The sequence below is a fragment of the Protomyctophum parallelum genome, assembly GCF_964188405.1.
Source record: "Protomyctophum parallelum genome assembly, chromosome: 16".
Lineage (NCBI taxonomy): Eukaryota > Metazoa > Chordata > Actinopteri > Myctophiformes > Myctophidae > Protomyctophum > Protomyctophum parallelum.
Window position 1 is genome coordinate 17,458,109 of NC_139711.1, and position 15,860 is coordinate 17,473,968.

Genomic DNA, 15,860 nt, shown 5'->3' on the forward strand with positions numbered 1-15,860 from the left:
CTGTCTATCACCGTGTGAGCGTGCAAACACAACCAATCATATTGACGTGTCTATATAGCTTCACATCCGGTTTTGCACATTTCCCGCCCTTAGCTCACGCTGATTGGTTCGGTACGGAACGGATTTTTGTCAGCTCAACTCCCCGAGAGATCCCAGATGAAGGCTGTGTTGGGGAACATGGTTACCCAATACCGCCCTCATCTGGCAGCGTCAGGTTAGGCAGGAGGAGGGATGTCTACCGATTTCCAGTGCTTTGGTTCCTTCCATGTCACCTCCCCATCCACCCCCATATATAGCAGACGAAAGGTTAAGCTAAATATCAGCGTCTTGACTTATGGCGCCCGGCGCGGCGAGGGGAGATGTATTGGACAGGGTGGCAATTCCATCAAGGTCTATAAGGTCCGGCCCCCTTCGGCTTCACAACGAGCCACCGCTCCGCCATTAACATGGCAGCATGCAGAGATCCCTTGGCTGCCTCTGCTCTGCCTACCCTGAACTACTCCGTCATACACAGCACCAGCCCGAGGGCCACATGGAGCGCATAGAGAGAGGGTGGGGGGGGGGGGGCTTGGGGGGGGTCGTCAAGGGGTCTCTGCGGTGGTGAAATAGGGCTCTCTGGGGGCTCGTGCCTCAATCCCAGAGCTTTTGTGGGGCTCCCATTACTTCTGATAGATAGAGATCTCTAAACTGCTGAACAAACACCCCATTCGGTCATTTGCATACATTACGGTAATGGAAAGACGAAAAAATGTATCAATAAAGACAAATGAAGTGTTTTCCGCAAAAGTTCTTACTTTCTTATTTCTTTCTTTTTCTTTTCTGCATGGCTGCACAGGAGTTTGGTGTAAATGTCTTCCCCTAATGGACATGGGGCACATTATTACTACTCTGAATCTATGTGCAAAGACTCAGTGAGCAATGTTTCATTATCTGGCTTTTCATGGCTTTAAAATGGAATTTAGAGTTTTAGAGAGTTTCGCCGCGCTAATTATGAAACATTTAACGTTTAATTAAAAACGCTGATTTGGGGTACTTTTAAAAATAAACCCCTCAAAGGGAGCTGTCAAGCATCATTGTGCACATTAAAATCTTAGTTTTAATTTAACTGCACAAATGGACCAGTAAGGTGCAATTAACACAGATGATTTTGCCATAATGAAACAGGGTCGCACACAAGTAACACACATGAATATCGCACCGTGCCTGTGTGTGCGGCTGTGCGCGTGTGCAAACAGCTCAACATACTGTAGGCGGGCTCATTGATTCATACAGGGCTGCTCAAGCATCAAAAGCATGACTTTTTGCAGATGCTGTTGTTCTTCCATCTGTCATGCTTCAAGTAAGCCTAAGCCGCATTCCCTCTTTAATCCTGGGCAAGTTTTAAAAATGTACGGTACGTCTGCCTCAATTTGGCCTCAAGTCTTTTAACTAAAGTAAAAGATGAAGCCCATGTACAAAACCCAAGATATTTCTCTTGGGTGATGTGCAATAACGTGGCTTTGTCATACGACCGCGTCACTCACTGAGAATGGATGAAGCACAGGGGTACAAATTCAAACAAATAGACCTGTAGTCCATTTCTACACTCAGGGTTCCTTGAAAATAAAATGTTGGACAACTACTGTAACAGTGGACTCCCAATGTGCCCCACCCAATGTGTCATATTGTGAAGAAAACATGGAGACTGACATACAGGAATGAGGTCTTATGATCAAAGTAAGAAAATTATAAAAACAAAATCTAGGGACAAGGCCAAGACTTGTCACAGACATATTTGATCCCTGATGAAGCCTCATGATAGTTCAGGGCAGGCAGACACTGAGGTCATTGGGCCACATCATGTCCATAACATCCAGTCATATAATAGGAACAATCTAAGCTGACGATAAAAGTCCAACACCACCTACCCAGCCTCCTCCACCTGTACTAAAATGTACTTCATGTGTCTATTATTATGCCAATTAAAGTTACATCTTCGCTGTCTGCATGTATAATATGATAAATTAGGCTAGCAACCCTTACATAGGCTGTCTCACATCACATCGTGTCCTTTCTTCACGATTGCTCTCGTCATATTTAACCAATAACCACTCAACCAGAGAGAAAATGTTTATGTACACTGTGTGTGTGTGTGTGTGTGTGCGTGCGTGAGCGTGCGTGCGCTAACACATCCCCTCCCATTACTCTACGGGAGGTGCCAGAATAATGCACAAATTGCCACGAAACTGCTGAAGAAGAGAGCTGTGAACCCTCTATTTTAACTTGGAAGCAGTAGCCCTCCATTTCCAGTTTCAGTCGGGAGGTTGATCTTTCAATATAAACAGTAGTATACTACTCATGATCGTGGATTAAAGTTTTATTAAGCTCCTAATATCGTCCTTTACCTCAATCTGGGCCCCAAATCCGCTAAAGTGAGCAGCGTTTTTGGACCTCTGCCATGGGAGCCCTATGGGGGCTAGCGACGGATGCTAAAAACAGCTAACGCCTGGTAATTAAAATACAATGAATTCTGGATTAATAGACATTAAAGAAACCCAAGATTTCCCGGATTTCCACGGATTGCGTTAATGCTACTGTTAAAATACAACTGATAACAAACATTAGTGTTTTAGTACACTTTGAATGTATTCATACCTGTTAATAGCTCATACAATAAAAAGGCCTTTGGTTTTGGGTGCCTCGTCCCTGTGTGCTACAGTATACCTGTAATTACTACACTGTTATTTTATGACTCTATTTTTACTCTAGGTTACATCTCCTTTTCTGTAACTTCAGTATTGCCATGACAACTGGATGTCCCCCACGGGATCAATAGAGGGATCTACAGGACCAAAATGTGACATCGGGCAATAATAGTGTGTGACATAATCGGCAATAAACTTGCAGAAAATAAGTCTGTTCAAGGAAAAGCATGCATGAATTTTCTTCTTCTTGTTTTGATACCTATCATATACCACATGGGAAAAACAAAGGGGTGTTCTTTATTATTTCAATTTTTGCAATCCTCCATTTTTTTGTATTTTATTACATCAATGGTCAACACAATACTGCAAGTCAAGTAGACTGGAACTCACCTATGCTTTTTATGGCATAGGCAGCTTCCCAAGCCAGAATCCATATTTGGGCATGCCTAACAAAGAACTCCATATGAGCATACAAGGGGACACAAGTGACATCACTGCATAGACTCCATGTATATGACATGTGGAGAATGAATCTCCAACTTCCATCGTTACCGACTCGGTGCTCTACAGCCGGGCACCCGTCTAGTTCTAATCAATGATGACAAAACAAAGTATCTCTACATTAATTAATGATCAAAAACCTCCCAACTTCACTTGAGCTGTATTTGGGTAAAATGCATTGCTTCACTAAGCATTGTGAGCTTTAGATCGGCTAATTTAAAATATCCGACGCTCATGTGTTTTCATAGACCTAGTTGGCTATTTCTCTCGCAAAATCGAGAAAAAATGTAGGCTGAATCCTTGATCCAACTTAAACCCTAGATAAACCCTAGACTAAATCTACACTAAATACTGTATCTTGGCAGGGTGTTGGCGGCTCATATGCCAGACGCTTGGGTTCAAGTGGTAGGGAGGAGTGTATAGGGCACCAACAGTGGTAGGGAGGAGTGTATAGGGCACCAACAGTGAGAGGGAGGAGTGTATAGGGCACCAACAGTGGTAGGGAGGAGTGTATAGGGCACCAACAGTGATAGGGAGGAGTGTATAGGGCACCAACAGTGGTAGGGAGGAGTGTATAGGGCACCAACAGTGGTAGGGAGGAGTGTATAGACAACCAACAGTGGTAGGGAGGAGTGTATAGGGCACCAACAGTGGTAGGGAGGAGTGTATAGGGCACCAACAAATAGGGGAAGGAAGGTGTGTTTCCAGCCATGGCTATGCAGCCACTAGTGCTCTTCTCTGGGGAGAGATTCCAGACAGTGAGGAGGGGAGATTCCTGCTGCAGTATATCTCAACTTCTCCATTTCCTCTCACTCAAGCCTCCAGTTCTCCAAGGAGCTTGGGGAATCGATACTGACATCAGAGGTGGTAGAGACTAGAGAGTGGGGTGTGGTCAGAATATCATCCTTTAGCATGCCTGCCTGCCTTGCCTCAGAGCAGCCGCCAGGGAGGTTCGGGATTCTTTTTTAATTACACAAATCTAAGTGCCCTTCTTTGAATGGGAGCAGATTTGTTAATATGTAAGGAGGCTATTACTCTTATGCCACCACAAAGTGCACAGTAAGCCCTGATAAATCTCTGATTTAGGCGCATAGACAAAAGAGAGCAACTCGGGTTAAACGCCATCTAAAGTGTGAGCGGCCGAGCATATTGGAAACACCTACTCACTTGATAAATTACTCTTGACTGATTCTTGCGTTGCTTAATAATGCCAGAGAGCAGTGCAGAGGGAGAGACAAGGGACTGCTTAACCGAAGGCCTTTATTGAGGCGAGTCATCCTCCTCGCCTCAGGCTGTTGAAAAACAGAGTTTATTACCGTCACTGATACCAAATATAAATCTATATGTCACGCAAACCCACACAGGCCGATATGTACAGCGAGGCTGCCTTTTCCCCCTCTCGAAAAAAGGCTGTCCTGGGAAAATAAAAAAAAGAAAGTGCAAGGGCACGGGCTAATTCAATTTGAGACTGAGAGCCCGAACCGCTTTGGATTTAAGTGAAAGCGTGCACCTCTTATCGGAGTGAGGCGATGGTTGTGCTGCAGAGCAGAGGCCTGCGGTTGGTCAGGAGATGAAATCAGGGGATAGGCCATAAGTTGGTGTGAGGAGCTTGGATGCTCGCATTAGAGTCCCCCAGGGGACAGGCGAGCAGTGGAGGAGAGTGGGGGTAAAAATAGCCACGGGCCATGATTTCACTCCAGGGGCCCCCGGGGGGTGAAGGGGAAGGGGGAGTGTGGGGAGGGAGATCTGATCAACATCGCAACAGCAAGACATCCAGATCCGTTCCTCGAGTCCCCCCTGGGCGAAACCAAATCACAAACCACCGATTTTAACTGCTTCTACCAGTGGTCATATCAAGGTCCATTTGTGCCACGGACCACCATTTGATGAGATTTAGCCTCTCAGACCCAAAAAGTGGGATATTTTTTTCTCGTTGGATAACAATTCCATGCTGTCTTGATGTGGTAACATACTGTAGGACTAACAATTATTCTACATTCTCTAATTGTCTTGTAAATTAAGTAATGAGGATGTTTAACAATAATTTAACTCTTGAGAGCGTAAAATAAACCGAAAGAGTCTATTTTGTTTCATTTCACACGCTCAACAGTTAAAGATCTATCCATTTGGTTACCGGCTCTCCATTATTTAGCTGGGAGCCCCCTCATCGACCTCTGGTGGTCCCTGGATGATTGGTTGAGAACCACAGGCCTGCTGCCAGGCGAGGACACACACAACAAATGACTCCTGCGTACGTGATGGACAACATGGCGGCTCAGAATGGCAGAATGGACGGAGGCCGCAAGCGTATATAAAGGGCCGCGCAGCAGGCAGGCCAAAACAAACACCAAATAAAAAGGATATGGACATCTTTTCCACAAACTTATCTTGCGGGTCGTCCGTCTTGGGGAAGTTCTCGATGTCGTTCTCCAACCGCTGGATGTGGCGCTCCATCGTGCTCAGGCTGCTGTTCAGGATCTCGGCGGGCACTGCAGCGACAAAACACACCAGGTAGAACGTTTGCAAATTAATGAAACAATATTTTGAAAATAGCAGGTCTACGAGCTTACAATGCGTCGCAGCTTGAAAGATGCAACAACGTATATAGGTGTAGCAGAGCAAAATGGGGGAATATATACAAAACACACGTACGGAATACATGATTACTTGACGTTATGAGAATGCATTGTACATGCGTCGTGTACATGGTTCTTCCGTGTGTACACAGTGCTACGTGTGTCGTGACACGCTAACTTTCCTATAAGACATGTTTTTTGTGCGAGTGTGGCCTAGAAATGCAAAGCATGGGGCGAACAACACGCGCGAGCATGTGTGTGTGTGTGTGTGTGTGTGTGTGTGTGTGTGTGTGTGTGTGTGTGCGTATGTGTGTGTAATTAATCAGTCTGTAAGCACTGTTTACAGAGAGTTGCTCCACGGTATTCAGATCAGGTCTTTCAAGTAGGGACTTCAAAGAGCGGGCTGAGTGTCTTAGGGGATCAGATGGGACAGGGGCGTGGATGTAGTGCCATGTAAGGCTGCTGTTAAGGGCCTTCGTCTTATTGACACACACGCAAACAGTCTCGAGATACAGAGAAATGCAGTGTTAAAACATATAGGAATAGCATTAGCACTTATTTGATAACCACTTAATCCCTGTTTTATACCTCGGCGTACAACGGCGTCGTACACTGAAAATTGCTGATCTACAAGCTCACAATGTGACACAACATGAGCATGTTTTGTAGAACAGCAATTTTGAGTCGAATTTCAGCCTATAATTACAAGCCCAAATATAAGAGGCGACAGTATTTAAGCCCGTTTCATTTTTTATAGACAAAAATTTCTTCTCTTTTTTTGAGTGGTGCAACCACTCCCTTACGGAGCTATGTGTGTGGGTGGCTGGGTAGCTGGGTAGCTGGCTGGCTGGGTATGAGCACGAAAACAACATGGTTGTTTTTCACCACCTGTACGCAACCTAACGCACACACAAACACACACGCACATATTAACTGTATATGATGCTTTCGGGTGTGCCAGTACAGTACAGTGATAGCCGCACGGTAACTCTGTGATTTCTCAACCATTTCGGACATGGGGCGGCACGCCGGAACCGGCCCGGCCCCCTGGGCGCGTTCCTCTGGGTCTGGAAACCACCACACGGAGCTGCACCACTCACTTCACATGGGTGTGATTTTCTTTTACTATTTACAGTATATTCACGATTCATGATTTTTACAAACCTGAGTGATACATAGAACTGTAAAAGAATTGAAAGAAGATCTCAATAGTACATTTGTGGTACCATTTGCAGGAAGTTTCATCTATTCTCAATAGCCCACACAACACAGTAGCTCTCACAATCAAGTCAAAGCCTCCGGCTGACATTCATACGTGCATGTATGATAATATTTGAAAACAAGCAAAGTATTAATTTCATTCCACTAGCTTTGCCACCTTGGTGCAAGTATGCGCTGCACGAATTATATGATAAATCCTTGCTAGATATGTCAAGCTAGTACAGTATATCTTTGCCTGTAATGAAACACGTGTTTCTGTTTAAATGCATATTGCTTTTTGAGCCTATGATTTATGATGAATCATTGTACTGTACCTAGGGATGGGTATCGTTTGGATTTTTGCGAATCCGGTACAGATTCCGGTTCTGCTTATCGATTCCGGTTCTTAGCGGTTCCCTATTTCGGTTCCAAAATGGTATAAAATAACTAATGTTTATTTAACAAAAAAGCTCAATTTAAGACATGTATAATGAATAGTATAACATTTATTCACATAATGGGAAAGCGTGGTATCTCTGTTATGCAGCACGTGTGTGAATACGGTACTCTAGTCTATCGCAACCCACGTTCCATAATTCTGATATCAGTTGCACAAATAAGGTCAGTCTCGGGTGAATTGAATAACCCACCCCCCATTCCTACAACCTCAGTACACCCACTACAGGGCTCGGCTTCAGCAGCCGGGTGGAGGTGAGCTAATACGGAGGCTATCACGATGGAGGCAGTCTCTGTGACCCGGGGGTCAACCCGCTCTTGTTTTACAGCAATCCCACCACTTGTACCAGCTCTTCTTATTTTCTGACAATCAGCCTGGAAGGTGAGGCGAGGGGGGGAGATCAAGCACTTGTAACGCACACACACACACACACACACACACACACACACACACACAGACACAATCACACACCCTCGACATGCGGGCGTGCAAAAAAAAACGTGCACACGCCTGCATCACGTTGTATACACACACACACACACACACACACACATGCCTGGCAGCACATGCGCGTATACTAGTGAGCGAAAGCACACAAACTCACGCCGAACATCAATCTAGCGGCGGTGCCACTATAGTTAAAGGGGTGAGGTCAGCGCCCATTAGTGGAGCTCTGCTGGAGAGCTGGCGGTGACTGGGGGGTTTTCAGCATGCGTTCTCATCACAGGCTCACGGTGCTGGGCGAGAGTAGAGAAGCATTGTGCTATCACACACATCTCCGCTCCTCTGGTGATGGGGCCTTTTAGAGATGGGCCCCCACGCTCCAGTCATCGGGATCTGATGGTGAAAGGGGAGTGGGTATAGGACTAGGTAGACAGACGCCTGGAATGGACAGATTAGATCCAATGCAGCGCGCCTCTCACAAGGGTGTTCACTGGTGGTGGTTCAAGGCAGTGATTGAAAAAAGGTATCAATACTGCAATGTATAAGTACTCTAGTTAAGTACAAAAAGTAGAAAGTAATCATTTTGCAGAAGGTCCCAAGTTTTCAAATCTATAAAATGTCTAAAAACAAATGTACTTACTTTACACCACTGATTACCACTGGTTCGAGGTAAGTTCACAGGGTGTGTTGGTGGTGGTGAGACGGGTATACACTGACTGCGGTTTGACACTGTGGACAGCGATACTCAAACCTTTTTCATTTCAAGGAGACATGGCAAAAGCATGGTAACAATAACCATGGTTGACCATGAAACTGACTGGTAACACTAGTAGTCATGGTTGACAATGAACCTGACTGTTAATTAACACTAAGGACTGGTAACATTAACCATGGTTGTTACTACATACTGGTGAGACTAACCATGGTTGATAATGTAAAGGACTGGTAACATTAACCATGGTTGTTACTACAGACTGGTGAGACTAACCATGGTTGATAATGTAAAGGACTGGTAACATTAACCATGGTTGTTACTACATACTGGTGAGACTAACCACGGTTGATAATGTAAAGGACTGGCAGTGGTTACATTAGCCATGGTTGGTAATGAAAAGGACTGGTAACATTAACCATGGTTTGTATTGTAGGAAAAGGAGGTGCAAGGTAGTCGCAGCTGAAGTTACAGCTAGGGTTACACTGGAGCCATCGATAGGTCTTGGCTTGAAGCCAAGTGGTTGACATGCTTTTGTTTACCAACGAGTTCCTTTAGTTTCCACTGAAACACCCTGACAGTCTTAATTACAGCGGCTGTGAGTATTGCACCCTATTTTTCGTTCTCTTCACCAGCAAAACACATCAACTTGCTTTGTGGGTAATTATAATGGGAACGAAAATGTCAGGTGAACAATTAGGAGAGGGGGAAATGGGTTTAAGAGGAAGTTTATCATTCCTTTACGAGCCCATTAGCCAATGAGAGGAAGACAGACTGAGATTTAGCGCGGCTCAACATGAGCAGTAACATTAACAACAAAACCGCTTCTGAAGAAAATATGTAAATCTGTCTTTTGAAGTCTTTTTAAAAAGTAAGGGACTGTTATGGGTCAGTTGGATGCTTTTTTTAAATAAATGCATACATAAACTAACTGCAGCCTCCATCCCTCTAATAGTCTCAATAGGGGGGCACCGCAGAATGAAGCCAGGATTCTTTTGGGATATCATTAGGAGAATTAACACACACAAATAAAAATAAAAATAAATGTTCAGGGGATGAAGCAAGGCAATCCGGTATCTACTGATCAGAAGAACAACAGGGAGCATGAAGAAGAAAGAGTGAGAGAGAAAGAGTGAGAGAAGAGAGACTATATATCCCTCATTGCTCTGAAAAAATACATACAAGATTTCTGAAACATGTCAAATTATCCTAATGACTCCTGTCAGCAAGACCTGCTGGTGCCTTTTAACGGCGCAAGGAAAAAAGTATCTCTGCTTCCACACTCCTAAGCCAAGACAAGTATGCAATTTGTTTCCAGGTAACGTGGCACGCAAGGGAAATCATGTCATTCTTTTTTTTTTTTTCATTTAAGTTATCTTCTGTATGCTTTACTCGGCTACACCATTGGCAAACACTAGAAATGACTTTGATGTAAGTGCCTAGTGTGGGGAAAAAAGTAAGCTGAGAGTACAGAGCACGATGAAAAGTAAAGAAGTTAAAGTCTTCTAGGACAGGGGTACCCAAACTTCTCCATGCCAAGAACCCCCAAATAGCCATAGCACCCCCCCCCCCCCCCCTTAAATTATTAAAAAAAAAATGTTGCTGGGGTTTTTTTTATATACATTTATTTAGTTTTTTCCTATTGATGCACTCTGATGGCCCGCTGGGGACCGCAGCCCCAACTTTGGCAAAAGATAAAGTAAGACGGCATGAAAAGCCCCAACTGCGATCAGAATCTTCCAGATTTACAACATAATCGCTACAGTTCCCTGTAACACTGGCCCTTGAGGGACATTCATTTCCACAAGCGAGGGACAGACTAAAACTATTTCATTAAGCTCTGTCCCATTTTCTTCACGTACAAACGCACAAATCCTTGGTTGTCATAAAAAGAGCCCTATGTGCAACACACAATACCAAATCATCTGCGGTAATGTGAAGATGTCAGAGCTATATTCAGTCATTGTATGAGTGGGGCCCATTTTCAATTTGATTCATGGACAAGTAATACCGATCTTTCACAAAGCGCTCTTGCCATTCCGCCAAAGGTTACAAGGGGAATTGAGATTTATTCTGAACGTTGTTGCCAACATAGCATAAAGGATCAAGTTTTAAATATTCTACACCCTTGTGCAAACAAAGACAAATGCCACATAAAACCAAAGAAGGTCATGCATGTATTCATCTCTGGACGCAAAGGGACCGCATGAGCATGCATGTGTTATCTTAACGTGAGACAAGAATGATGTCATAATTGGCTACAGAGACATATCCCCCCCCTTCTTTAATCTTTGAAAGACTGTCCACGTTTCTCCTTTCGCTGTTTTTGAATTTGAATCCTGAAAAGGAACAATTTCGACATACAGTACGAGGTTTCCGTCCGACAGAGACGATATATGTAAAATGGAGATGGCATTTTGTATCACTTTGAAGGAATTTTATGAACATGACCTTTGACCTTCTAATCATGGGTTCATGGAATCATGGGTTCATCTTTGAGTCCAAGTGGGATGTTTGTGGCAAAGGATGTGCGTGTGTGTTTGTTAGGTTGCACACAGGTGGTGAAAAACAACCATGCTGTTTTCGTGCTCAGACGCACCCACCCAGTCACCCACCCACACACATAGCTCCGTAAGGGAGTGGTTGCACCACTCAAAAATGTAATTTTTCAGGAAATGGAAAGAAAAGGGAACCTGTGGTCCAATGGATGTTATTAATCAAAGATCTTGTTAATAATTTTCATTGGTTAAATATTTACAACCAGGTGTCCCTATTCTGGGCATGCAATGCACGCGCGCACGCACACGCACACGCACACGCACACGCACACGCACACACACACACACACACACACACACACACACACACACACACACACACACACACACACACACACAGTGTGACTGCAGTAACATCAGCCCTTCAATCACATGTAAAATGAGTTTCAAGCTCCAGAGACGCTAACAGTGAAGACCTGTTAGAGCTCAGCACAATTCATCTCTTCTCGGCCCCACAGCTTATTAACTCCTGCTTCAACTCTGCATATACAACCCGCTGTGTAAAGAGGGAGGTGACCTTGAGCAGATGTCGCCCTACCGCCACCAGACAGACACACAACCCGTCACATCGGGACACATTGTGAGCTTGAAGATCAGCTTTTTTCATTTGCGTCGACCCCGGTCGGGTTTGGGCAGAATGTGAGATCTCTACACAGCCGTATCCTGTTGCTGAGGTAAAGAGGAGACTAACGGATAAACACTCAAAACTCAAGCCTCTTTCAGCAGTAATCAAAGTAGCTCCACTTGCTGCAATGAAAGTGATATAGTTGCTCTGACAAAGCGCTCAAATTGATCTTCGAGATTTCTTCAAATTGCAACGAATAAGGCAATTTGATTTAGCAAGAATCAACATGGAACAGGGAGTGGAAACGTGAACGCTGGGCTTCTGAGCGATTAACATGCACTTCATGTTACGACTTTCAACACTGCTCCTTGAGGTGAACATTTTATAGTTATTCAAATGCTTCATGCTGAAGTGAATCAAATATATATACCCCATTCCCGCTTATTGTAAATATCTTGCTAAAAAATCCATTGTTGCACTAGATAGCTGCAGAATAATAGCATTACTGCAACAGCATCATGACAACAGCAACAGACAACAAAATACAAATCTTTGGCAGACAATTCAATTAATTTCACAGACAGAGCATGCAAATCACTCTACTATACACAACCAATCATAATTACAGTTCCCCATCAATGCTGTGCTAATCGTGTGCACACAAAAGGCTAAATCCTTTTTACTTTTGCTCTACTTACTCTTTTAATTTAGGACATTTCCTCGAATCCTCCACTTAACAAAAGTGTTATAATAATTAAGGATTTATTTGCTGATTGTAGAACTGATGATTTGACCCCACACCCGCAACAAAACCATAAGGTTAAGATATGTTAACAGTAAACATTTAAATCTACAAATCCCCACTGAGTGAATGAAAATAGATTCCAATGCTCTTGACGGATCACGACCTCATTACTATTGGAGAGAGAACAAAAAGGCATTGATTTATCTCTCAGATATGGCAGCATTAGACAATCAACAAAATGTAATGTCTGTATGACAAGAGTTCCATTTAACAGAGCACTGTGACAATAAAAGGCAAACATATTGTTATATTTTACCATATGAAACCTAGTGTTCATATTATGGGCATGTCATAATAGGCGAACAATCGGCAAAAAACGCAACATTTTTATATATATTATTATAGAAAAAAATAAGGAATAAAATAAATGCTGGTTTGGTCATCACCACAGCACAATGGTGCATTGTATTGCAATGTCTTTATAATAATTTCCGGAGAGCCGCTTTTCTCCCTCCTTCTACACAGCATGCTGGAAGACCCCTATACTGTACGTTGTACTGTACATCATGATTGTCTCCTTTACACAGACAATACGACATCTATATAGTGCAAAGCCAACACGGGGAACAATCACATCATTTAGGTCACATGCAGTTGGGAGTTTTCACAGTAAAACACCCAGGAGAGAAATGATGCGGCACTGAGCCCAAAATTTAAAGACAAAAAATCCATAACTGGAAGTATGGGCTGGAGCCAGAGAGACAAAGCACAGCCAGACGCCGCCAAACTAGTCTGTGGCGTATCTCGCGGTCGGGGAGGGACGGACCTATTTACAATGGGAGTCATGCCTGTAAGACTTTATTGCTTTTGGCAGCCATCAGAAATGAAGCCCAGCGCCAGATTCTCGGGAGGAATTACAAATGGGAGTCAATTACAATATATTTTTGATGCATGGGAAAGTTTAGACACTGACCCGAGGTGATAACAATTCCCCCGGGGGAGTGCCGTGGAAATCAGTCGTCAGCGCGGTCGGTGCACTGGCGATACGCATGTACGCTGCACGGGTCGCTGCCCCGCGGAATAGGAGAGAGAGAGAGAGAGAGAGAGAAAGCTGTGTGGAGACAGAATGAATGACTTCCACTCCCTGGACAATATGCCAACCAGCTAACTGCTCATCAAGCACCAGCCCGAAGCAGATGGTGACTTCCCTTTGCCAAGACACACTTTCTTTTGATGCTTATTGTCATAAGTTCCCAGTGTCACGGAAACAACAAAAGGTATGAGTGGAGGGAACATGGCGAGGTGCATGCTGTCTGGAAGACGAGGGAACATGGCGAGGTGCATGCTGTCTGGAAGACGAGGGAACATGGCGAGGTGCATGCTGTCTGGAAGACGAGGGAACATGGCGATGTGCATGCTGTCTGGAAGACACTGCCAGGTGACAAGTGACCGTCGCCTGCAGAGCCAAGCGTGCGTGTTCAGTCTACGCGTGTGTGTGTGCGCACGCACTTTGCGCATTTGTCCGTCAGCTTGCACACTTGCGGGTGCCAATGGTTGATGGCGGGCAGACTGTTGAATGAGTGGAGTGTCAAGTCCAACAGATGGCCAAGTGAGGGGATATTTTGAAGTAAACATTCACCTCTGTCTTCAATGACATCCTTCGCAACTAACTGCCCCCAAGACGAGGAAAAATAAGCTACAATATTGTCCCCTGGCAACTCCTCAAAAACACAGTGATCCTTCTCTAATATTAATGCCACCAGCCACCACTTTGACACTTTGGTGGACTTTAAATGAATGCCAAAATAAAAGAGTCTGACCGGTATTATCGGTTTGGCTGATATGACAACAATGATTTTACTGTTTTTTTACCATTTCTTAAAAAATCTTCAATGGTTTAAAACTGTTTTAAAATGTGTCAATCTATAAGCTCACAATACTTGGAATATGGCTGTAAACTATATTCCAAGATTAGCTATTTAATGGAGATTGGCTATTTAATGAAGAAAACAAACGAAAATACACTACATGTTTAAAGTGGTTGAATAAATTAAAATCACCGGTTACCAAAGCATCGTGAATCGGTGGTGTAGGACTGCAGTGTGACTAGGGTTAGGAGGAAAAGTGAACAGCACTTCTAGACATTATTGGTTCTCAGTGAATCATGGTAGACCAGGAGGTATAAAGCAGCAGAATGAGCCACAGTATGTCACTTGGGGGATGTTTGTTTCCATTTATAGATCGCTGCTTTCCAAAAGAAAGCAGAAATCTATAAATGGATGTGTAAGGTGTAAGGGGGGAAAAATCCTGAGCTCCTGTGAAAAAAAAGGCTCCAGCCATCAATTAATTTCTGCTTACTGATGGCCTGAAACCTCGTCACATTGGATATGTAACAACAAGTGTTTTTTTGTTTAGTTTTTTGCAATGCATTATCATGGTGACTACGTCACTAGTCATGAGATGTGTCAAACATCCACACGTGGCCTAGATTGCCTGCAGTCGGGAGGTTCTGGGGAGGACATGAGTATGTGTTGCACAGAGGGAGAGAGAGAGGCCGGGTTGAGGCCACAGCAGCCCATTCACATTTCACAACTTCAAATACCTACACACACTGTGAGGCTTGTACAGAACATTTTGAACCTGAACATCCCTATTCTAGGCCTGTCAAAATAGGTCAACATTCGGTTGACCTATCGGCTATTTTCGGCAAAGAAGGGAACAAAAATGAGAGGCTTGGTACAGAGCCCTGGGGGACACCGGTCAACAAGTTCATACAGTACTGTGGTTAGTGGTTAGATAACTCTGTACTTGAAAGATAATTGTACTCGCTTCAGATATATCTATATTACGCAACCAGAAGCAGCCCTATACTGATTTTTGTTCCCTTTCGATTTAAGAGCTTAATGGGGGGAGAAAAAAAATACTTTTTTAATGCTGCTGCGGTTCAATGGAACAGAGTTCCTTCTGAACTGAAGTCAATTTTATCTGAATACAATATTAAGCTACCCTTAAAAAGATGGCCACTAAATAGGATGCAACCCCATGAAATTATAGAAAACACCCTGCCGGTTTGTCTGTACAGTATATTGCCTGTCCTGTTTTAACTGTATTGTATTGTCCCTCTACAGTATGTTGAGTACGTTTTCGTTGTCGTTTTTAAACGGTCACATTAATTCAACATTCATTTATTCAAAGTTGTGCCTTCTTGTATCACTGAGGACATTAATCTAACCTCCAACAACGCACCCACTTTTCTGATACAGTATGTGTCCAGTCTATAGTAGAGAAAAAAGGGCAGTAAACCCTAAAGAGAGTATATACAATGGTCTGTTAAGCCACAATGACAGCACTGATCAATCTACAATGATTTCAACTGATACAGTACAATTCAGGAAATACTTTCTCAAAAGGGGAAGGA

General features: G+C 43.7%; 1 protein-coding gene across 4 annotated transcripts in view; it reads right to left on the bottom strand.

Moving 5' to 3' along the window:
- diaph2 (diaphanous-related formin 2) overlaps window positions 1-15,860 on the bottom strand; it is a 589,988-nt gene that overhangs the window by 150,631 nt on the left and 423,497 nt on the right. For all 4 annotated transcript variants that reach the window (XM_083785413.1, XM_083785414.1, XM_083785415.1 and 1 more), the window contains one exon: window positions 5,550-5,674. In XM_083785413.1, the coding sequence (XP_083641539.1) occupies window positions 5,550-5,674 (125 nt within the window). The remainder of the gene's footprint in view (window positions 1-5,549; window positions 5,675-15,860) is intronic.